Raw genomic sequence first — 26,025 nt, forward strand, 5'->3', positions numbered from 1 at the left:
CAGATTTTAAAATTTGCAGTATCTGTATTTATAGCTTGCTTTTCATTCCTGTTATTTGTTTCTTCTTTTTTTTGCGGGGGGTGGGGATCAGTCTTATCGAAGTGTAATTTTTTTTTTTAAGCCTAAACCAGCTTTTGGTTTTGTTGATCTTTGCTACTGCACATTAACTTTTGAATTCATTAATTTATGTTCTTACATCATTTTCTTCTTTCTGCTTTCTATGGGTTTATTTTTCTTTTCTTCACTTGGACAATTCAGCTTACTAATTTTTAATTATCTTTCTTTTCTTTTTCTTTCTTTCTTTCTTTCTTTCTTTCTTTTTTTTTTCTTTTCTTTTTCCCCGAGACGGAGTCTTGCACTGTTGCCCAGGCTGGAGTGCAATGGCATGATCTTGGCTCACTGCAATCTTCGCCTCCCAGGTTCAAGCAATTCTCCTGTCTCAGCCTCCCGAGTAGCTGGGACTAGAGGTGCACACCACCATGCCTGGCTAATTTTTGTATTTTTAGGAGAGATGGGGTTTCACCATGTTGGCCAGGCTGGTCTGGAACTCCTGACCTCATGATCTGCCTGCCTCAGCCTGTTAAAGTGTTGGGATTACAGGCGTGAGCCACCGCGCCGGGCCCAATTATCTTTCTTTTCTAACATATATTTAAGGCTGTAAAATTTCCTTTAAATACTATTTCAACTACCTGCCACAATTTTTTGCTATGTAATATTTTTGTAAAGTCAGATTTGTTGAGGTTTAATTTATATGCTATAGAACATGCTCCTTTTAAGTGTACAGTTGGATGAGTTTTAATAGAAATATACAGTTGTATAAATACCACCATAATCAAGCTATAGAACATTTCTCATATCCCATCAAGTTCCCTTATGCCCTGTTTTTTGTCCCTAAAGTTTTGTCTTTTCTAGGATGTCAGATGAATGGAATTGTGCAGTATATAGCCTTTTGTGTTTGGCCTCATTCACTTAGCATACTGTTTTGAGATTTGTTCATTTGTTGCATATGTCTGGAGTTTGTTCCTTTTTATTGCTGAGTAGTTTCCATTGTATGGATATTACCAGAATTTATCTGTTCACTACTACTTTATTTTCAGTGGGAGAAAATGAGAGTATTTTAATTCTGCATTTGGACTGTAAATATCATCCAGACTCTTCTGGATTGGAAAGTATCTTGGCATTTTTCAAATACAAATATTTATTTAGGTTTTATCATTTTGAAAGTTCTTCCATTAGTGGGCAAACATGAGCTCATGTGTATTCACTTGCACCCTTCCTGCCTGTAGCGGTCTGGGTTCAGAGAGTAGATAGAAACCACACAGTAGATTAAAGAGGGGAAATTTAATATAATAAGTATTACCTATGATAAAAGAGTAACTATCAGATATGAAGAAACTCTGTAGGGTTCCCTAAGGCTGAGGGCGTATATCCAAGGAAGGACAAACTGCCAGGGCTTGAGACCTCATTGGAGAAGATGTGGTTCAGCCCATGGAATCACAGAGGAGTTTGCTGGTTTGACAAGACTGGAGCTGATCCAAAGTCTCTGGGCAAGCCGTCGTTTACCTTCTGGAGTGCCGGCAGAGAGCAGGCCATCCAGTGGGTTACTGGCCATCCAGTGGGTAGCAGGGTGTGGGCCCTGGCTGGGCCAGGAGGCCTTTAGAACACAAGAGCCATGTGGAGGCTTTAGTGGCCATGTCTGCTGAGCTCCCAAAACGTTAGGATAGGCTAAGTCTGCAAGGTCACAGAAAGAGCACGTTCTAGGCTGTCGCTGGGCCACAGTGTCGATGGTCCTCACACCCACATTGCCAACTCCCATGCTGGACACTTAGGACAGCCTCTTCCTCCCAGTGCTCTACTGAGAAAACTTCACAGCACACGTTCTTCAGAGAAATGATTATCACAGAGTGCATCTAGAAGGGTGCACTTGGATCTTAGAGGTAACACACTCTCCCTATTCTTTTAAAAAGAAGTGCTATCAAGTCAAGAGCAGTAATAACTATATGCTTGTGTTATTAACAATCAGACCCTTCATGAGGGGAAAAGAGTTTATGAAAATTAGAACTTACCTAGTTTTAAGTAACAAAGATATGTTTATAGACAAATAGAACTATACCTTCCCATGGGACCTGTGTTATATACTAATCATGATATTGTCACTATTCTCCCCTCTCCCAGTCATTGGAATCATAGATTCCAAGTTGTAAGTCAGACCCCAGATTGGAAGCACTTTCTTTGTTCAAGATGTTTGCTCATTATAGAAAACATTTAGGAAGCACATTTTAAAGAACGGTTTTATACCAGAGAAGCTGTGTTTTTAACTCTGAGCCTAGACAAGCTTACTGCTAGGAATATGGTGTTTAAACCTTTCAAAATGAAAAACTAGGACACATGGTCTTTACAAAATTTTTTTCTGGTTTAGGAATTTATACACATTTGAGAAGTATTACCATGGCATAAATTAATTCACATTTGATTATACCAATTAAACAGTTGCCGAAAAGAATAAAGGACTATCCTAAAATATTTAGGCTATATACATACTAATGCTTTTACAGAATAAGGATTAAACAAACCTATCTTTTTTAGAGTCTTCAACCAGAAAAATGAACAAATGATTAAAACTTATATTTAGCAGTTTGAAGGTCACACGCACACACACACACACCCCTACCCCTATCTAGACCTATTTTATGTTTTTGACACTGTAGAGAGTTCAAGTCCTAAGACTTTATGGCCATTATAAAAAGATTCTGACATGCTTTGTGGAATTCTTGTCTGCTTTTGTTGCAGATTTTTTTTTTTTTTTCAAAAGAATTGCTTGAGAGGGTATTTCTTTTTTGGGTATTTAGGTTGTGAATCTCTCACCCTTCATTACATGGGAGTACCCAGCAGTAAGGCTTACAGAGTGTTATATACTTTCCAGAAACTGAGTGCTATGTACTTGCAATCTTTTCCACGCTAAGAAATCCCCAATTTTAAAACTTCGACCTGCAAAGTAGCTTACTTAGGGAATTTCTATTTGTATTCTTGACAAGTTTTCTGTAAGCATTCTTTTTTCTTTTATGTGTTTAAAATTGGATCCTATTTAGTCTGAAGATGCCTTTTAAGACTGCATCTATTAAATAAAGTGAGATCAATTTGCATTTAACTTTCAAATTTTGCTGGGGATTCTTTGGGCTTTTTTTATTTGGCAGGAAGAGAGAGAAGCAGCTTGGCCTTTTTGCTATCTCGGAAATTTCCAGCCCAAGAAAGCATACAGAGACATAGCTCGCAGGGTTTCTTATGTGATTAGCTAGCTCTTTTCCTGAATTATTAAGCTGCATTAAAACAGTAGCTCGGTGCAGTTGGTGTTTAGGTTTTCATACCTTCTGAAAGATTAATATTCCTACAAGAATGAGGTTATTTTTGATGCCTCCCTTTAGTGCTTTCAAACATCAAGAGCCTCGCATTCTTGTACTCTACCTTCTGTAGACATTTACAGTTATTCTAGGAGGTGTAATGGGTGTTTACTAACTTCCTGAAAGTGTTTCTCTCACAGATTGGCTTCCTTAAGTGTGAAATTTATACACCAATTTAAAACTACAGTGTCCCCCTTGTCAATGGGGGAATATGTTCCAAGACCCCCACTGGACACCTGAAACCGTAGATAGTACTGAACCCCATTGCCATCAGTCAGAACGTTTCTGTTCATGTCTTTCACCCACAAATTTAATCCCTTTTCTATCTTAACCAAGCGCTTATCACACAACTGTGGTTGAAACTTTTGCTTCTTGAGGTATGACAGCAAAACTAGCATGTATTTCTTTTTCCTTCTTCACAGTATCATGGGTAGAAGATTCATTCTTACTGTAATCTTAGCAGCCTTAGTGTATGATTTTTTGTTGTTAGCCAACAGTGTTCATCTTTTCACTTAAAGGAAGCACATCATGGTTTCTCTTCGGCATATGTGAATTGCCAGCATCACTACTCTTGCATTTTGGGTCTATTATTAAGTGAAATAAGGGTTCCCTGAACACAAATACTGTGATACCAGTTCTACAACAGTCCATTTGATAACCAGGGTGACTACTGAGTGACTGAGGGGTGGATAGTGTGTATAGCATGGTTATGCTGGACAAAGGGATGATTCACATCCCAAGCGGGATAGAGCAGGACAGCGCAGGATTTCATCATGCGTCTCAGAATGGCACACAGTTAAAATTTAGGAATTGATTATTTCTGGAAGTTTCCATTTAATATTTTCAGACTTTGGTTGACTGTGGGTAACTGAAACTACAGATAAGGGGGAATATAATATACTCTTAAAATAGAATTTTTCTTAAAGAGCAATCATAAGCAACCAGGACTAGAGAATTTTTTTCATTTTTTTCCTTGTAATTTTATTGCAAGTAGGATACTGAATTAGTTGCTTATTTTGATTTTGGTATGCATGGATCAATTTTGAGTAATTGATACAACTTTATTTAATGAACTTAAATTATCCTCTTAGGCTTATGTATTGATTACATACTTTCAAAGCTGAAATGCTTGAGAGAACCCAGTAAAAAGTCAGTATCATTTTCAAACAAAGGCTTAAAGATTAAGGATCTATTTCTTTATTAAATATTTATTAAGAATTATTTTTTGCTGGCCTGCTCTCTGAAAATATATTAGATATAGTCTTTAATCTCAAATAGGTCCTACTTTAGTAAAAGAAAAAGATACAGGATTGAGAGAGGAGTTGGAGCTTGTGCTGAGCTGGAAGGTTGAATGGGCAGCCCCCTAAGCAGAAGACAGAATTAGATCCAGCAGAAGCTTGGAGGTGTAAAAAAGCATGGCACCTGAAGGAATTGGGAGTTGTTGTTAGTATTTCTGACTAATGAGCTCATAAGTCTTTTTGTTTATTTAACCTAATTTGATTAGTTCTCTGTATCTCAAATGTGTTACTTGATATAACCAAACTTGCATTTCATTTTTAAAAGTTAAAATTCAGACCTTTCCCTGATTTAGAATGACCCCCTCTTCTCTGCACTATAAATGTGTGACGAGATAAAGTTATTTTTCCCATAGACTCTGACCACAGGGATTCTTCCATCTGTCAATTCCTATAGCACATGTTGCCCTGACACACAGTTGGCCAGGCTTTACAGTCAGACACGCTAAGGTTCCTATCCTAATTCAACCACTTACAACCTCTGGGACCAGAGGCAAATGCCTATATCTCTCTAAGCCTCCAGTGTCTGTGTCTGTAAGATGAGGGGTAAGAGTACTTATTTCTTGGACTGTTGTGAGGATTACTCGAGATAATGCATGTAAGGTGCTGAGCACAATGTCCAGCACATAGAACTCAATTAAAAGTATCTCTAATTAATGTTAGTGATCATTAGCCCTCACTAATACCCCAGACTGTAGCTTGTTTTCATGACTTCCCTACCTCTTTTCTCTCCACAACTAGCGTGAAGGGAGCATGCCATATACTTTTTTTGTCCCATACCCACTCTTACTCACCCATACTCCTCTATCCTTACATGGGTTCTGACACAGAGTGGGTACTGGCTACATTTTTAAAAAGATGTAATGCTAGATATCAGCAAGTAAACCTTGGGGGATAGGAAAGTTTCTGATGGGTTCTTGCTGTGGAGAGTCAAGGTCAAAATGATAGGGAAAAAAATCTGTGTTTGGTCAAAACTGTATTACCTTTGGTCAAAGGCTGTTCTAAAACTCACAGAACAAAAACAAAACAGATGCCTTGTGAATTCCAGAGCAAGTTGTAAAAGCTCATGCCAGAATAGAGTTGGAATAAATTCTAAGCATGCAAAATACTACTTTAAGAATTTTGTCCTGTAAATTTAAGAATGTTTTTTAATTACAGTAGCTCCCAAACCTTAACTATGGTTTTGCTTTCCATGGCTTCAGTTACCCACAACCACTGAATATTAAATAGAAAATTCCAGAAATAACTCATGAATTTTAAATTATGCATCATCCTGAGTAGTATGATGAAACCTTGTGCCATCCTGCTCCATCCTGCCTGGGACATGAATCATCGCTCTGTTCAGCATATCCACTCGGTTGCACCCATTTGTCACTTAGTAGGCATCTTGGTTATCATAAAAACTGTTGTGGTATTGGTATTACAGTGCTTGTGTTTAACCCTTTTGTTTTATTTTAGTATGGAAATTTATTTATTTTTTTTACTTTTAGGTTCAGGGGTACATGTGCAGTTTTTTACATAGGTAAACTGCATGTCTCTGAGGTTTGATGTAGATTATTTCATCACCAAGTAATTAGCATAGTACCCAATAGGTGATTTATTGATCTTTTCCCTTCTCCCACTCTCCACCCTCCAGTAATCCTCAATGTCTATTGTTCACCTGTATGTACTCATGTTTTTGTTGTTTAGATAAGTGAGAACACGCAGTATTTGTTTTTCTTTTCTTTTCTTTTCTTCTTCATCTTCTTTTTTTTTTTTTGAGTTGGAGTCTTGCTCTGTCTGTCGTCCACACTGGAGTGCAGTGGGGCGATCTCAGCTCACTGCAACCCCCGTCTCTTGAGTTCAAGCAATTCTCCTGCTTCAGCCTCCTAAGTAGCTGGGATTACAGGCATGTGCCACCACACCCAGCTAATTTTTGTATTTTTAGTAGAAACAGGGTTTCATCATGTTGGCCACCCTGGTCTCAAATTCCTGACCTCAAATGATCCTCCCACCTTGGCTTCCCAAAGTGCTGGGATTACAGGTGTGAGCCACTGTGCCTGGCCTCAGTATTTGTTTTTCTGTTCCTGTGTTAGTTTGCTTAAGATAATGGCCTCCAACTCCATCCATGTTGCTGCAGAGGACATGATCTTGTTCTTTTTGATGGCTACACAGCATTCCATGGTGTATATGGACCATGTTTTCTTTATCCAGTCTACCGTTGATGAGCATTTAGGTTAATGCCATGTCTTTGCTATTGTCAATAGTGCTGTGATGAACATAATTGTGCATGTGTCTTCATGATTTATATTCCTTTAGGCATATACCCAGCAATGGGATTGCTGGGCCAAATGGTAATGCTGTTTTAAGTTCTTTGAGGAATCACCACACTGCTTTCTGCAATAGCTGAACTAATTTACATTCCCACCAGCAGTGTGTAAGCATTCTCTTTTCTCCACAACCTCACCAGCATCTGTTATTTTTTGACTTTTTAGTAATAGCAAAAAATTTTGACTGATGTGAGACGATAATCTTACTGTGGGGTTTTTTTTGTTTTGTTTTGAGACGGAGTCTCGCTTTGTTGCCCAGGCTGGAGTGCAGTGGTGCGATCTTGGCTCACTGCAAGCTCCGCCTCCCAGGTTCACGCCATTCCCCGGCCTCAGCCTCCCAAGTAGCTGGGACTACAGGCGCCCACCACCACGTCCGGCTAATTTTTTTTTTTTTTTTTTTTTTTTTGTATTTTTAGTAGAGACGGGGTTTCACCATGTTAGCCAGAACGGTCTCAATCTCCTGACCTCGTGATCTGCCCGCCTCGGCCTCCCAAAGTGCTGGGATTACAGGTGTGAGCCACCGCACCCGGCCTTTTTTTTTTTTTGGACACAGGGTCTTGCCTGTGTCACTCAGGCTGGAGTGCAGTGGTGTGATCATGGCTCACTGCAGCCTCGACCTCCTGGGCTCAGTTGATCCACCCATCTCAGCCTCCTGAGTAGCTGGGACTACAGGAATGTGCCACTACACCTGGCTAATTGTTTTTGTATTTTTTTGTAGAGATGGGATTTCACCATGTTTCCCAGGCTGGTCTCAAACTGCTAGGCTCAAGTGATCCGCCCACCTCAGCCTCCCAAACTGTGATTACAGGTGTGAGCCACTGCACCTGGCCTCATTGTGGTTTTCATTTGCATTTCTCTAATGATTAATGATGTTGAGCACTTTTGAATATGCTTGTTGGCCACATGTACATCTTCTTTTGAAAAGTGTCTGTTCATGTCCTCTGCCCACTTTTTAACAGGAAGGTTTGTTTTTTGCTTATAAATTCATTTAAGTTCCTTGTGGATTCTGGATATTAGATCTTTGTTGGATGCATAGTTTGCAAATATTTCCTCCCATTCTGTAAGTTGTCTGTTTACTCCCTTGATAGTTTACCTCTTGCTGTGCAGAAGCTCTTTAGTTTAATTTGGTCTCATTTGTTGATTTTTGTTTTTGTTGCAGTTGCTTTTGGTGTCTTCATCATGAAATCTTTGCCAGGTCCTATGTCCAGAGTGGTATTTCCTAGGTTATCTTCCATGGTTTTTATAGTTTTAGATTTTACTTTTAAGTCTTTAATTTATCTCAACTTGATTTTTGTGTATGGTATAAGGAAGGGGGGGGGTCCAATGTTTTTATTTATTTATTTATTTATTTTTGAGACGGAGTCTCGCTCTGTCACCCAGGCTGGAGTGCAGTGGTGTGATCTCGGCTCACTGCAAGCTCCACCTCCCGGGTTCACGCCATTCTTCTGCCTCAGCCTCCCGAGTAGCTGGGAATACAGGCGCCCGCCACTATGCCCGGCTAATGTTTTGTATGTTTTAGTAGAGACGGGGTTTCACTGTGTTAGCCAGGATGGTCTCGATCTCTTGACCTCGTGATCTGCCCACCTCAGCCTCCCAAAGTGCTGGGATTACAGGCGTGAGCCACCGCGCCCGGCCAAGGGGGGGGTCCAGTTTTAATCTTCTGCATATGGCTAGCCAATTATCCCAGGACCATTTATTGAATAGGGATTCCTTTCCCCATTGCTTGTTTTTGTCAGCTTTGTCGACGATCAGTTTGTTGTAGGTATGCAGCCTTATTTCTAGGCTTTCTGTTCTGTCCCACTGATCTGTATGTCTGTTTTTGTACCAGTGCCATGCTGGTTTGGTTACTGTAGCCTTGTAGCCTAGTTTGAATTTGGTTAAACCAACTTCAAACCTGCAGCTTTGTTTTTTTTTTTTTTTTTTTTTTTGCTTAGGGTTGCCTTGGTGTTTTGGGCTTTTTAAAAATTCTGTATGAATTTTTAAACTTTTTTTCTAATTCTGTGAAGAATGTCATTAGTAATTTGATAGGAATAGCATTGAATCTGTAAATTGCTTTGGGCAGTATAGCCATGTTAACAATGATTCTTCCCATCTATGAACATGGAATGTTTTTTCATTTGTTGGTGTCATCTTTGATTTCTTTGAGCACTGTTTTATAATTCTTTAAGTAGAGATCTTTCACTTCCCTGGTTAGCTGTATTCTATTCACATATCTTTTATTTCCCTGGTATTTTATTTTTTTGTGGCTATTGTGAATGGGACTGCGTTATTGATTTGGTTCTCAGTTTGGACATTGGTATATAACAATGCTACTTATTATATTTTTGTACATTGATTTTATATACTGAAACTTTGCTGAAGTGGTTTATCAGATCAAGGAGCTTTTGGGCAGAGTCTATAGGGTTTTCTATGTATAGAATTATATTGTCTGCAAACAGATAGTTTGACTTCCCTTCTTCCTGTTTGGATGTCTTTTATTTCTTTCTTTTGTCTCATTGCTCTGGGAGGACTTCCAGTACTGTTGAATAGGAGTGGTGAGAAAGGGCATCCTTGACTTGTTCTGGTTTTCAGAGGGAATGCTTCCAACTTTTGCCCATTTAGTATGATGTTTGCTGTGGGTTTTTAGTAAATGGGTATTACTATTTTGAAGTATGTTTCTTCAGTTACTAGTTTGTTGAGGTTTTTTTTTTTTTTTTTAACATGAAGGGATGTTGAATTGCATCAAAAGCCTTTTCTGCATCTGAGGTAATCATGTGGTTTTTGTTTTAAGTTCTGTTTATATGATGAATCACATTTATTGATTTGTGTATGTTGAACCAATCTTGCATCTCAGGGATAAAGACTACTTGATAGTGGTGGCTTAACCTTTTTATGTGCCCCTGGATTCGATTTGCTAGTATTTTGTTGAGGATTTTCACATCCATGTTCCTCGAGAAAAATGGCCTGAAGTTTTTTTGTTTTTGTTTTTTGGTGGTTGTTGTTGTTGTATCTCTATCAGGTTTTGGTGTCTGGATGATAGACATAGATGGACGCCTCATAGAATAGGTTAGGGAGGAGCCCCTCCTCCTCAATTTTCTGGAATAGTTTCAGTAGGATTGGTACCAACTCTTCCTTATACATCTGATAGAATTCAGCTGTGAATCCATCTGGTCCTGGTTCTACATTTTGTAGCTTGTGAGTATAGAGGTGTTCATAGTAGGTTCTGGGAATTTTTTGCATTTCTGTGAGGTCAGTGGTAATGTCCTCTTTGTCATTTCTGATTTTGTTTATTTGGCTCTTCTCTCTTTTTTTTATTAGTCTAGCTAGTGGTCCATCTATCTTATTATTTATTTATTTATTTATTTTTTCAGAAAACCAATTCCTGGATTCATTGGTCTTTTGCATGTTTTTTCACATCTCAGTTTCCTTCAGTTCAGCTTTGATTTTGGTTATTTATTTTTGTTAGCTTTGGGGTTGGTTTGCTTTTCTTTCTCTAGTTCCTTTAGTTTATATGAGTAACCCTTATTTTACTTAATAATGGCCCCAAAGCATAAGAGTTGTGATGCTGGCAATTTGGATTTGCCAAAGAGAAACTGTAAAATGCTTCCTTGTTTATCTCTTACCGTGCCTAATTTAAAAATTAAACTTTATCATAGGTATATATGTATAGGAAAAAAATTGTGTATGTGTATATATATATACACATTATGTACATATATATATATACACATTATATATCTACACACACACACACACACACACACATACAGATATCTAGCTAGATAGTACCAAAATATATACATCTGTGGTTTTGGACATCCACTGGAATGTATCCCCTGTGGATAGGGGGGACTACTGTAATCACAAAAAACTAACAGTATGCAAGTACTTCATATTTTATAAAATGTTATTTAAAGAAGAAAACTTGTTTTTTGTGTTTGCCATTTATTAAATCATATTCTTTATACATACACGTGTGTACACGCACGATGTATTGAGTCTCCTCTCTAGGCTCTGTGGACAAAGTCTTTGGGTTATTTGAACCCAGTCTTCTAAGAGATCCGTGTCAGAGGTCTTGTCATTACATCACCATGCCTACTTGAAGCCAGATTTCTTTGATTCACCCAGGCTTATGATCTGCATTTCATTCCAGTCTTCTTGGTAAATATTTTTTATATATGTGGTCAAGTTTTCTTTGTTTGGAATTTTGATAATGAGAACTGCAAGTGTTGATTAATTATAAAGCTAAAATGGGATTGAGGCAATTGTTAACTCGTCATGGTTTTGCTGCTTTCCCTCCTTATTGGAGAAGAATTAGGAAGACTTTATAGGGGACTGATGGAAAAATAATTTGGCATGACCATAATTTGAGTCAGAGAAAGTCTCTTATTAAAATTTCCACAAGGCTTATTTAAGGAGCAAGGTCTTTTGAAACTAATGGTGTGGTACTTACTTAATCCACACAAGTTATGATTTGATTGTCATCTTCTTTGATTTTTCTGCTTGGCTTTCTGTCATCTGATGAGAGATTACTGCATTACCTGAGAATCTCATCTTATTAGAGTCACCTCTACCTAAACTAGAATCCATTCCTAAATAGTAACATACTCGCATCAAGAAAGAGTAAGTATCCTCGGTACTAAATTAGTGCTCTAGATGCCTTTGTACATTTTTTTTGTTGCACTTTTCCGGACTTTCTAGTGGCCAGTGTTGTGGTATGGGATGGTATGATGGTGGCTTCATTCAACTTTTTAGCTTCTATCGAGCTTCCCTGTCATCTTGCTAAATTCCAAAGGTGTGTTCTTTCCTCATTCTTGGTCACAATAAAACATCACCTGAGACGGGATCAGTCTGACTCGCCCATCCAGAAGGGATGATGTGTTTGAGAAATCCTGTTCGTGACACTGGAGGAAGAATTGTGAGTGTTCATATATGATACATATGGAATTGAAACTTGTCCTTAAAAGCTCTGGCAGGTCTCTCTTTGATGGTTTTTAGGGACAATAGACTTTTGAGGTGAGAGTTTGTAGTGGCAGAGGAGCAGAACTTTGAAATAGGCCTAAACCCTGTACTTTGGATATGGGCCAGACCCATATGTGTTCCCTATGGGGCTGGTTGACAAGGGAAGAGGAAGCTCTACTATACATTCTCATGTGTTTAGTGTAGCTTAACTCTGCTGATTCAAGATGGGCTAATTGTCAGTGTAATTCCTTTGAATTATCTCTGTGATGAAGTATTAGCTGGAGCTTCCCAGTGGGACTCTGGGCCAATTATGCAGCCGACTTTGAAAAATGGTATGATTCAGAATGTCAGAGTTGCTAAGGTGATTTATGAAGAAATCAGTTCCCATCAGCCTTCGTTATTCATAGTGATGCTGGGAATCAGGACTTTGCAGTGACCTGGCCCAGAGGAAATAAACCAGGTGGGCATGATTTAGGGTTTCTCACATAGAGTTCAATAGAGGTGCCTCTGTGTATGTGGTATGTGTCCTGTACCGTGTTGTGAGCTCATCTTAGAGCAACAGCAGCTATTATTTACATTACATACTTCCTCCATTTCCCAAAAAAGGATATAAGGTGGTAGCCCTCACTTACCCACTTTCTTTCTGGTGGATGCATGACATTATGTTATATACCTTACCAATACCTCCAAACCTCACAACTGCTGTTGTAGAACGAATGATGTCCTCCATTGAAAAATGAGAAAATTGAGGCACATATTAGATGATTTATGCAAAGGCATCCAACTACCAAGGGCAGAACTCGTATGGAACCCGGTCCATCTGACTTAACACCAGTGCTCTTGCCCCTAACCTGAGCTGCTTCTCTGACAGGTGTATTGCCCTTTATATTCATGTTGCCCAGCAGTGTTCCTGGCCTAGTGTAGCTGCCAATAAAATTGGTTGATTTGATTTGAATCATATTCAGCACCCTGGAGTCACTGCACATCAGCAGCAGCACCATGTGTGTAGTAGGCACTTGGTATTTTTATGTGAACAGAAGCAGCAAAGTAGACAGCATACCCATTTTACAGATGAGAAAACGGAATCTCAGAGAGGACAAGTAACTTGCCTAAAGTCACCCGTTACCACTAGTGGCATTTCTGAATGTGAGGGCCATCTGATGTATCTAATATCAGCTAAGTTCGTAATTCTTCCAGTCTTCCACATTTTTCACAAACACACTCCCATTTCCAGAAACCCTTCATGTTTCTTCCAATTGCTTGTTGTCTCTTCTAATTCCTTGTTGTATCACTTAAATTATTTTCCCACTCTTATCCTCAGTGACCTCATCTCTAAAAGGAGGATAATGATGATACCTACCTTACAGATGGATTAAATAAAATAGTGCAGATAAAATGTTCAGTTCAGCATTTAACAGATGGAAATGGTGAAGTAATTAACATACTTCTTCCATATCTATGTGTAGAATCCAACAGTAAGACAGCATTTGTATCCTGCTAACAGAGTGAGGCTGAACTTTAAACTAAAAATATGTCTACTTTAAGATACAACACATTTCCAGAGATCACATCTTTTAAGAGAAATCTCATCTGCACAAATGTTGTAGCTTTTACTTATTCAGACATCCTTTGGCAGACATCAGACCTCATCACACTGGGTAAAGGCGATGGTGAGGGAAGTCTAGGTGTTAGACAATAGTGAGTGAGTGAGTTCCCACAAGACATTAGTACTGTCAGGCTCGGAGCCCGTCCTATTCCTTTACCCAAGACTGATGTGTTGCTTAGCCTTATTATGGCAAGGAAATTCTAAATAACCATGATTAAGAGGCTTATTTTAGTTTCTCCTTCCACTGTGATCTCTCCCAGAAAGAGACTCAGAAATCCTTATACTTGGTCTGATCTCTTCAGCAAAACCCACCTTCAGTAGCAAGCCTGTGGCTCTAGGGTTGGCCTTTATTTTGTCTTGTCCAGCAGGATGGTGTCTCTTATTCTTTTGATGATCTCATTCTTTCCAAAGTGTATTTCTTATAACAGAAGTTCTTTTTTGTTTGAATAAACAGTTTAAATGGACATGCCTTTAGAGATAACTGAGCCAGGACTGGAGCCCTGCTTCTTATCAGACAGTACAAAACACAGACATTCTCATTAAGTGAACAGAGATTTCCTTTGATTTCAAAAGAATGTTGAGGGGAATTACTTTTAAATTTAAAAGCTCCTTGAGGGCAGAACTCACTTCTTATTTTACACTGACTCTTCTCAGCACCCATCCAGAACCTTGTTGCATATGATGATGCCCCATGTAAGCTTGCTTCATTGGTTTCAGTGGCTTTTGTTCTTAGTTGACTAGAAATGAAGGATAATTTATTCATTTCTTCAACCAGTATTACGTTTAGCATAGTAAACAAGACAAGGTCAATCCCTTACATAACTTATATCCTAGTAAGAGAGACAAGTAAAAGAAAATAAATAAAAATAATTACAAGGTACATGATTGTTTTGAAGAAAACAAGAGGCTGAGATAGAGGATAATGGAGAGGAGGCAGTCTTTCTAGATAAGATGGTCAGAAAAGGCTTGCCTGCATCCTCTGAGGAGTTGACATCTAAACTAAAACCTGTAGGATAAGGAAGAACAGGGCATGAACCATGCAGGCAGAAGATTCATTAACTCTGTAGGCCACTGAGGCTGGAAAAAGTATGGCCTGTTTGAGGATCTGAAATAAAGTGTAGCTGTAGGGTCCTGAGCAAAAGAGAGAGTAATAGATTATGAAGTTGGAGGGGAGGCAGGGGCCAGCCATATGAGGCCCATGTAGCCACTGATGAGTTGGATTTTATTCTCAGTGCAATAGGAAAGAAACCTAAGGGTGAGGTGATTGGATTCATTTCTGTATTTTTAATTATGTTTGTTGCTGTGAGATGATGGTAGCCTGGACCAAGGTAGATGGAGATGGAAAAAAGTGGTCGGGTTTGAGTTATGCCAATATTTCAGGGACAAAATTGATAGGACTGCTAAAGGATTGGATGTTGGCAGGAGGTGGGGGTGAGGGAAAAGGAAGGATCAGGGATGATTTTGAGCAAATGGAAGAATGATGATACCATTCCTGAGATGGGGAAGACTGGGGAGTAAGGAGACAAGATTTGGGGATGAGGAAGGGATGTGACTCAAGAGTTTTGCTTTGGATGTGTTAAGCTGCAGATTCTATTAGCGTGGTGGCTCACACCTGTAATCCCAGCACTTTGGGAGGCCAAGGTGGGCAGATCACCTGAGGTCAGGAGTTTGAGACCAGCCTGGCCAACATGGCGAAACCCTGTCTCTACTAAAAATACAAAAATCTAGCCGAGCGCAGGTGGCAGGCGCCTGTAATCCCAGCTACTTGGAAGGCTGAGGCAGGAGAATCGCTTGAACCCAGGAGGTGGAGGTTGCAGTAAGCTGAGATCTTGCTGCTGCACTTGCCTGGGGGACAGAGCCAGACTCCGTCTCAAAAAAAAAAAAAAAAAAATCAGATCTCATCAGGCTTACTATCATTAGAATAGCATGGGAAAGACCTGACCATGCTATTTAATTAACCAAGATTTAATTACTTCCCACTGGATCCCTCCCATAACATGTTGGAATTGTGGGAGCTACCATTCAAGATGAGATTTGGGTGGGGACACAGCCAAACCATATCACAGATTTTCCACGAGATAATCAGGGACTGAAATATCCAGTGGGAGCTGATCTGGATGTGCGAGTATGGAGTATGGGTATCACAGAATAGAGAGGATATTCACATCCTATGGGATAGATGAGGTACTGAATGGGTGATATTTCCCATACCTCGTGAAAACAGCTCAAGCTACTTACATGGCTGGATTGAGAATTTGCTGCTTCAAGATTCTGGCTGTAGCAAAACTGTAGAATCACAGTTATTTTACTGCAAGATATTCATTTGAAATGTATTTATGCCACCAAGGACCAGGAAGGTGAAATGCTACACTTGGCGCCATGAAACTATTGTCTGAGCTTGTTTTTCTGAAAAATCCATATCTGGATGATATGACTGAGTCATCAGCAGTGCCTGGCTGACTGTGTTGTAATAGGTCAGATGTAACTTAAGCCCCAAAGTTCTTAGGACAGCCATAAATTAGTCTGAAGGTGGCTGAGATAAGGCAAGGGTGCTTGTTGCCTCCAGATTAGAATCAAGGGCAACAAAACTGCCTAGAAATTGAAAACCCAGGAGAAGCTTTAGGCTAGAGACAGGCAGCAATACTTTGTGAGAATTTTACTAACAGAAAAATAAGGAAGATACAGAATCATGTTTATCAAACTTGAGGATTTATAAGAAATACCTGTATAGCTTATTTTAGTTTATTTTTATTATTATTTATTTATTTTTGAGACAAGGTCTTGCTCTGTTGCCCAGGCTGGAGTACAGTGGCTCAGTCACAGCTCACTGCAGCCTTGGAGTGGGCTCAAGCAATCCTCCCATCTCAGCATCCTAAGTATCTGGGACTATAGGTGTGCACCACCACACCTGGCTAATTTTTTTTCCCCCATAGAGATGGGATCTCACTATTTGCCCAGGCTGGTCTGGAGTTCCTGGGCTCAAGCAATCCTCCCACCTTGGTCTCCCAGAGTGCTGGGATTCAGGCATGAGCCACCATGCCCAGCGTGAATACCTTCTTCAAAATGCAAAATCCTATACCTCACCTCCCAGGGAGTCTTATTAAGTAGCTTTGGATTGGGGCTCAGGAATCTGTGTTTTTAGCAAGTGATTCTGATACAGGTGATCCATAGGTCATACACTGAGAAACATTGAGTCTGGAAAGACTTCTGAGATCCTCTAGTCAGCCCTCTCTTACAAATGGGGAAATTAAGGTCTAAGGAGGAGAACGGGCTTGCCCAAAGTTGCAGAATAAGTTGCAAAGTCAGTGCAGCTCCACTAACTTATATGTCTTCATTTTGCAATTTATTCTTCATCCTAGTGGCTAGATGAAAAGCAAGTCTACCCTCCTAATTCCCAGCTCCCCTTCTTTCACACTATTTTTTATTTTCTTTTTTCCAGAGCACCTTCTAATATAAAAATAATTTGCTAATTTACTGTTTATTGCTATTTTTCTTGCTTCATTAAAATGTTAGCTTCACAAGGGCACTGATTTTTGTTTGTTTGTTTGTTTGTTTTCATTAAAGTAGCCTATGTGCCTCGAATAGCACCTGACCCATAGTAGGTGTTCAATGAGTATTTATAAATGGATGGGTGAAAAATATTTTGTTAAACTGTACATAAGTTAACAGGTATTATGTACCAGCCCTTAGGCATTAGCACGAAATAGAGTAGAATATTTTCTTTTTCACATGTTTGATTCTAGCTTGAATTAGAGGTTACAGAAACAGCTTATTTATGGAAGATTAATTAGAGACTTACCAATCATATGTACAATAATAATAAGAATAACAATAGCAACAATAACAACAGTGATAACATCCATTTGTGGAATATTTACTATCTGCCCAACACATACTATATGAAGTTCTGAGCTAAGACCATCAGACCATTATCTCATGTAAGTCTTAGTACCGCCCCAGGGTGGAGGAACGAAATAGTATTGTCTGTTTTCCAAAGGAGGAAACTGAGGCTCAAGAGGTGAAATTACTGTTTAAGGTTACATAGCCAGTACAGATTTAGGACCTGTGATCCCAAAGATTACATTCTTAACTACCAGTTACATTCAGTAGTAGGCTTGGGGAATTCTCTCTTTGCAGAAGGAATTGAAAATGCCAAAGACTAGGCAGGCATTGCTATTAGGGGTGTCCTTGGGCCAAGAACACCAACCTCTAAGGTAGTATAAAACCACAGGCTGGAAAGATGCATTTTTTTTTCAGCCCGACTTTCCAGCATTTACCCACACTCTCAAGTCTTCCATTCTCACATTACAAAGAACCTTTCGTCTTGAACTATTAGGGTTTTCTCACTTCTCAGACACCCTCCCTGAAGCAGGCCAAGGAAAATTCCTATGGTGACAGGCCATTTCTAGGGAGGCCACTGTAGCACTTCACACTTGCTCTCACCCCACCCACTCAAGGAAGGGTAGACAGACAGAGGGCCCTTCACCCAGCTCCTATACTACTTTCCTGTGGAGACCTCAGGAAGGGGCCGAGGATCATGATTTTCTAAATGTGGGCACAACAGACCTCTTGTAAGACTTTGAGTTCTTGAAACACTGTACCTATTAAACTGGTTGTGAGCACACAGAATAAAGTACCACCACCCACTGTGGATAATGTCAGCATTCATTCCCACCCCTGACAGCCAATATTGGCCAGGCTTGGAATCACTGAACACTCCACACATGGCAGCAGAGTCCCTTGCCCCACAGCTGCAGACACAGGTTGAACACTGGTGCACCCCTGGGCTTTTGTGAAGAGAGAGGCTTATAACACCCATTGCCATCTTTACACACACAGCGCAGCAGGTACTGTGCTGAGAACTTTACAGCCGTGATCTTATTTAATTCTTATAATACATGTGATGAGACACTGCTGTCTGACTTCTGTAGATGGGGAAGGCCTGGAGAGATTGGTAACTTGACAGAGTCTCATGGTATCTGCAACAGGCAGAACCACATTTTAAACAAAGGTTGAGTTACTTCTAAAACCTGTGCTTTGCTAGTCTTCTGTTCTGCAACACTGGTTAAGAGCATAGACTCTAGAGCCACGCTGCCTGGGTTTGAGTCTTGACTCTGCCACTTACTAGTTGGGAGACATTGGGCAGGTTACTTAGCTACCCTCCTCCTTGGGCTGTTCATCTGTAACATAGGGATAATAATGTCCTTGTAGCATGGGTTGCTCTGAGGATTAAAGGAATCCATATATGTAAAGCACTCAGTGTCTGGTGCATAGAAAACACTAAATGCCAGCCATTATTATTAATTTATATATCAACTCATTGTTTTTCTCTGGATGATAGAAACTTAATCTCAGAAGTTTGAGGTTTTTCTAACTACCCACCCTTACCCCAACCCCTGCCAAGGGTTGCGTCTGTATTCCCAAGGGGCTTAGACTGTTACCTGGTATATAGTAGCCTCAAGTAAATGCTGGTGATGATAATAGGGCAGTGCCAAGACATTGGGGGTGTGGGAAGGCAGGGTTAGGGGATGGCATCTGCGCCTCATCAGCATCTATCCTCCATGGTGTCGTATCCTGAAAGTGGGAAAGGCACTGTCCAGATAGACGCTTATCTTGTGGACAGAACAAGAACGGGGAGGCAACCATTATTTCACATACAGCAAGTTACTGTTATTTTAATGCCCTAACAATGAATCTATATTTAATTAACTTAAAAGATAGGGGAGGTGAGTATTATTCACTAAGTTCTTGGTCAAGGCACATTAAATCAAAGCGGTTAGCACTTAGATCTCTCCCAGGGATAAATTATCTCAGACAAGCTTCAAGGTATGCCATTCTTTGGAATGAATTGTCACTTTCCAACCACCACCACCCAACCTGTGATCTGACCACAGTGTCTTCCTCCTGTCTCCCTTCCCTCTGGGTGCCTGGGAAGGCTGGGCTTCTGCACTGTTCTGCCACTGACTTAAGCTTTGTCGTGACTATACCTTCCACTTCTCTTCTAGCTTAAGAGTTGGACAGTGGAGGACCTTCAGAAGAGGCTCTTGGCCCTGGACCCCATGATGGAGCAGGAGATTGAAGAGATCCGGCAGAAGTACCAGTCCAAGCGGCAGCCCATCCTGGATGCCATTGAGGCTAAGAAGAGACGGCAACAAAACTTCTGAGCAAGGCCAGGCTGTGAGGGCCCCAGCTCCACCCAGGCTTTGGGTGAATTCTGGATGGCTTGCCTCATGTTTGTTAGCCAGCACTTCTGCTCTGTCGTCTCTCCACAGCACCTTTGTGAACTCAGGAATGTGCGCCAGTGGGAAGGGCTCTCTTGACAGTCAGTGTGCCATCTTGATGTGTGTATGTACATTGGTCAGGTATATTATCTCAAAGGATTTATATTGGCGCTTTTAACTCAGAGTTTTAAACCCCAGGAACAGAGACTCCTAGTTGAGTGATAGCTGGGAAAGTTTTACATTGTCTGTTTTTCTTCTCCCAATAGCTTTCAATTGTTCTTTCTGGAAGACTTTTAAAAATATATAAATATGCATATATATATATATAAATTATAAATAGATTCCCCACGCAGTGTGGTGGCATCTCTGTACAGGTACAGTTTTAAACGGTTTGCCTCTTTTCTGTAAGATTATGGTACTGTGGAACATGAGGGCAGAGGACACCGGGAGGCTGTTAGGGGGTCACTGAATCCCAGGAGCCAACCTCCCCCTTTGCAGGGCTGCATTTAAAAATTAGGTTTGGGACAGTTCTTGTACCGTGGTTTCAGCCTTGTGTGGTCATCACTGGCTTCTGGAGCTATTGGTGATGTCCAAGGGAAAGCTTTGAGAGTTTATGTTTACTCTTTGAGTCCCAGGAGAAGCCTGGCACCCTCTTTGCAAATTGGCCTTTGCTCTTTCAATGCCTTTCATCCATCTCCACTCTCTCAACTGCCTAAAGTCACAGCACAGATACTGCCCAGTGCCTTAAGAGGAGACATGATCCACTGAGGGGATAGGTCTACCAGGAACTCTCAGCAAACACGGGACTGTGTTCAGTCCACAAAGGAAAAGCGTTTTTGAAGCTCTCATTGTTCATGTAAAAATCATACACGTGGCATTTTGCTCCACATTCCTTACACACAGGGGTAGAGGGGATTGCTTTTGTGACCCACATTCAAATATGTGACTGTTTTCTTTTCTCTTTTACTGCTAAGCAGCCTGGAAAGGATAAATGAAAATTAGACTAAGATTTGTTCTCCAGGAGGCTCAATCTGAACACACAGAATGTCAGAGCTGGAAGGGACTATAGAGATCATCTGGTCTGACCCTCTTGTACGGATGATCGGAAAACTGAGGTGTAGAGAGGGGAATGGCCAAAATCACAAAGCAAGTTAGCGTTAAGAGCTGAGACTAGAATTCAGGGTCCTCACTCCCAGGCCACCGAACCATGCAGCCCCTTCTTTGGGGGAAGAGACCTGTGTCAGTCTTGGTTAATTGTTCCAGGGAACCTTGCTAACAGAAACTTGCTCTTGCCTTGGCTCTTCAGTAGATGACCTGGCTGTAAAGAGATTCCCTGGACGAGCCAGATCATTCAGTTTCAGTGAGTCCTTGAGCTCCGCAACATCTACCAGATATAGCAGACAAGCACCCATGGAGGCAGGTTTCGGGCCTGAAGCAGATCAGAGGGCTTTGCAAAAGACAGCATAGAGCCATCTTCCTGCAACTTTACCTCTTTCCCTCAGATGGGGAGCCATGACTGGGTTGCACCTCAGGATACTGTAATTTGACTCCATAATTGCTTTTGCTCCTGAAACCTGGGAATCAATGGAAAGGCAGGGAATGTGCCTCTTCTGTGGCCAGATTGTGTTATTTGCAATTAAAGCAAGTTTTTAAAAAATGCAAGAGGCAGTTGTTAGTCTTCAGGGCTTGGCCACTGAAATAGCTATGTGGCGGATACAGAAAACAGAGGACAATTTGAGGATCTTGCTGGAATAATAAATGACAGCTACCATTTGTTGAGCACCTATTATATATCAGGCACTGAGCTGGGTAGGCTCTAAACTTCACAATAACCCTGTGACTTAACTACTTTATCTCCATTTTGTAGTTGAAGAAATAAGTTCAGAGAGAAAGATTCCTTCCCAAGGTCATGCAGCTAGTAAATGATAGAATCAGGATTCATAGCATCACTATAGGGGTTCAATATTTACACAAAAAAGGAAAGTCACAAGCCTGTTTAAAATGAAGTGACCACCTTTTCTTGCATAGACTAAATAACTCGAACTGGCATTTTTAGGTTGGAAAGACAGCTGAATTAGTAGTTAAGTCTGATAGCCAAGTAAGTTTTAAAAACCAAAGCATCCAGGATGCACACCCCTGCACCATTTGCTGTGCGAATTAATAGTTCTGTCTCTCTCTCTCTTTCTTTTTTCTTTTTATTTTTTGAGATGGATTTTTGCTCTTGTCGCCCAGGCTGGAGTACAATGGCACGATCTTGGCTCACTGCAACCTCTGCCTCCTGGGTTCAAGCGATTCTTCTGCTGGGATTACAGCATATGCCACCATGCCCAGATTATTTTTTTGTATTTGTAGTAGAGACGGGGTTTCACCATGTCAGTCAGGCTGGTCTTGAACTCCTGACCTCAGGTGATCCACCCGCCTCAGCCTCCCACACTGCTGGGATTACAGGCATGAGCCACCGCTCCTGGCCTCTCTTTCTTTTTTAAACAAAGAACTTTGCACTTGGCCAGAGAGGAGGAGAAAGCCCATTTTCTCCCTTCCTAAGCTAGATCCAAATAAAAGAAAGTTCAGTTTTCCCCCATAACTATTCTTGGGTCATGAACTTTGATCTGGAGTTTGTTTTGTTTCAGGCATATGTGCACCCAGCTTGCTGATCCAACAAAGTCTATTGCTTACCAGTCTAGCTTGATGGAGCCTTTTGGCCAGAAGTCAATTTGTTTTGGATCAGAGAAATTTCCTGACAAGGTATATTTGTTTTCTAGTGACAGAAAGGCAAAGGAGCAAGTCCTAGTTTTTGTTGTTGTTGTTGTTGTTGAATACTAAATTTAAGATATATCAGCTTGCTTTCAATGAGCCTTGGGCTTCCGTCATTGCTTGAGCATTTGGAACTCGAGCTTCCAGAGAAATTTGACGTCCTCGCTTGTTCTCTGCCTTCAAGAAACAATGACCTGATTCTGTCTTTAAAAAAAAAATCTCAGAATTCTTTTTTTGTTTGTTTGTTTTTTTTTTTTTTGAGACGGAGTCTCACTCTGCCGCCCAGGCTGGAGTGCAGTGGCACCATCTCGGCTCACTGCAACCTCCGCCTCCCAGGTTCAAGCAATTCTCCTGCCTCAGCCTCCCAGGTAGCTGCCACTACAGGCGCTGCGCCACCACGCCCGGCTAATTTTTGTATTTTTAGTAGAGACAGGGTTTCACCATATTAGCCAGGTGGGTCTTGAACTCCTGACCTTGTGATCCACCCGCCTCGGCCTCCCAAAGTGCTGGGATTACAGGTGTGAGCCACCTTGCCTGGCCAAAAATCTCAGAATTCTTTAAGACTGTTTTAATTGCTCCATCAGTAATTTTGAAGCACGTTCCTTTTTTTTTTTCCCCCCCTTTTTGTCCCTTTCCCCAAGCCACCAATTGGATGGATGAATGTTTGACGGGGAAGAGGAAGGGTGGGAGGATGCATGGATGAGTGGATGAGTGGATCGATAGATGTATTGATAAATAGATAGAACCAGTCATCTGAAGCAACTTAAGAATTGTAGCCTTGACTCCTTGAGACTGTAGATTTCGATCCAGGAAACATTTATTTAGCACCTGCCAGATGCCAGAAATTTATACCATTTAAAACTTAGTAAGTCTTTTCAATATCAGGAAGGAGAGAAGCGACATCGTGATACATCCTATGGGTATTAAAAAGCCAATAGAATATTATGAATAATTTTATGCTAATAAATTTAACAACTTCAACATCATAAACAAATTCCTTGAAAAATAAAAAGTACCAAAATTCATTCAAGAAGAAATAGATACCAGCCTGAGCAACATGGCAAAATCCCATCTCTACAAAACATCAAAAAAAAAAAAAATTAGTTGGGCATGGTGGTGCACACCTGTAATCCCAGCTTGTCAGGAGGCTGAAGTGGGAGGATCACCTGAGCCCAGGGAGGTCAAGGCTGCAGTGAGCCATGGTCTCACCACTGCACTCTAGCCTGGGTGACAGAATGAGACCCTGTCTCAAAAAAAAAGAAGAAGTAGATAATCTGAATAGCCCTATATCTATAGAAACTTAATAGTGCTGGGAGATACAGGTATTATTATCCTCATTTTACAGATGTGAAAATTGAGGCTCAGAGAAGTAAAGTCTATTATTCAAGGTCATGTGGCTAGAATATGGCAGAGCCAGGATTCAGATCCAGGTCTTCTGATTCTTATTCCAGTGTCCTTTCTAGCATACCATGTTGCCTCTAAAGATTGCAGCTCCTTATTTACTAGAAAATTGTTCCTGCCCAATCTACATCTCCACCTCATCCCATCTTTTCTTAAGCACTATGTTTGTGTTTTTATCAGTATTATATTCATTGTCTTTGGAATACATGTTCTTGTTTGTGTTTGGAAAAAAAATCTCTTTTACCAGCTTGCACTCGGACCAACTTGGAAAAAAAAAAAGCTTAAATGCTGTTGCTATGTACAGTTTAAAAATGTGAAGTTTGTAGCTTTAACTTTTTGTAAGAAAATCTAATAACACTGGCTTAAGTGCTGACTTGAAATGCTATTTTGTAAGGTTTGGATGTAAGTAATCAATTGAGGTCAGCAGTTTGTATGAGACATAGCTTCCTCCATTGCCCCCACTCCTTTTTGCTTTTTTAAGTTTGAGATGCTTCCTGTGTTTTTATGTTAGAATTGTTCTCCTTCTTTTCTTCTTCCTATACCTCATCACGTTTGTTTTAAATAAACTGTCCTTTGGACCACAAACCCTTATTAACGAGAACCTCCATATATACCCTGGATAATGGTGTTGTGAACAATCTTTGTGACATCGACTCAGTGGTGTGTTTATTCTAAGATCCAAAGCTGGGGAGAGGTTGGTAAACTTTTGTTGGGCTTCTATTATGTGCCAGGGTACTGAGCTAGTTATCAGGAATATAATAAAGATGAACCAGACACAGTTTTTGCAGGGCATTTGGGGAGTTATCCAAGCACAAAAACACACAACATTGAACATACCATGGTAGAAGAAGGTACAGGGCCTGTGGATACACAGAAGAGGGAGTGACGGTTCTGCTGGGATGTCCAAGGAAACTCTTCTAAAGGAGACAATATACCTTGAAACTTTAAAAATGAAGAAGAGATGGCTAGATTAATAAAGAGATAAAGAGTAGGAAGTGAGGGAGAGAAGACATCCTGGACAGAAGAGCCCGCCTGTATAAAGCCTCTAGTGTGAGATGATCACCTTGGAATCCTTCATCCTCATCTGCTGCTGCATGAAGCCAGGCCAGACGTGGCCCAGCATTCAGAGGTGGAACAGCAGGTTCCTGCCCTGGTGTGGCCCATTCTTATCCAGGAATAGTTCTCCAGCCTGACCCTAGGTTTTTTTTTCAGCCTTAAAAGTTGACCCCACGGCAGAGAGGGAATAGAGTTACATTGAAAAGTAAGTGTAGTTCTCTTGAGTGAAATTGCTCTACAGTATTTAATAGAATAGTTCCACAGTCTGTGTATATAACTGTCATGTTATTCTGTGGGCCTTTCTTGGAGTGGGGTGATAAGTGTGTTTATTGTTCCCCAACTTACTCACCTCACTCCTTGAAATATTTAGTGTACCTTCCTTCCTGTAGCCAGGGTTGATGACAGATCCTTATTGATCACACTGAGAACCTATGGCCAGATGAAGGAAAGAAGGAGGGATGAAGTAAGTTTATATTTATTAAGCACTTATTATCTGCCAGGCACAATGCAGAGCCGTTTAGATGACTTCATTTGTCTTCTCACACACACTCTTAGGTAAATGATAGTGTACCCTTTCTATAGACATACGGACTTTTACAGTGTGCAGTACTGCCCACCAGGGGGTGTTTTGGAAATGTATGAGAGTGTTTTTGTGGTGATAGTGATTGAGGAGCCTTACCAGCATTTAATGGGCAGGGGCAGGTTTGCTAGATGCTCTGCAGTGCATTCTGGGACAGTCCTGCATAACAAACATCTGTCCGGTGTCCAACACAACATTCAGATGTTCCACTGGTTATTAATTTTGGTGAAAATTTTGTTTATAAACATGTGATACTAAGCCAAAGTTCATTTACATGTAAACACAAAGTACTTTTTATATGGTTTTACTGTTTTGTTTTTTTTAAGAATGAACTATGAAGAATGGAGAGACACTTGTAGTTTGTTTTGTTTGGACCTTTACTAAGAGTTGTTCTCCATTTCAGAAAACCACATCATCAATGACAGCGATGCTTGTGATTTTTGAGTCACTCACTCAAGATTGCT

General features: G+C 40.5%; 1 protein-coding gene across 1 annotated transcript in view; it reads left to right on the forward strand.

The window, feature by feature from the left end:
* The window catches only part of STK4 (serine/threonine kinase 4), a 113,311-nt gene extending 88,795 nt beyond the window's left edge, over window positions 1-24,516 (forward strand). The window contains exon 11 of the mRNA XM_003825944.6: window positions 19,555-24,516. Coding sequence (XP_003825992.1) covers window positions 19,555-19,713 — 159 coding nt within the window. The 3' untranslated portion in view covers window positions 19,714-24,516. The remainder of the gene's footprint in view (window positions 1-19,554) is intronic.
* Window positions 24,517-26,025: the final 1,509 nt, after the last annotated feature.

Source organism: Pan paniscus, chromosome 21 (assembly GCF_029289425.2).
Source record: "Pan paniscus chromosome 21, NHGRI_mPanPan1-v2.0_pri, whole genome shotgun sequence".
In the NCBI taxonomy this organism is placed as follows: Eukaryota; Metazoa; Chordata; class Mammalia; order Primates; family Hominidae; genus Pan; species Pan paniscus.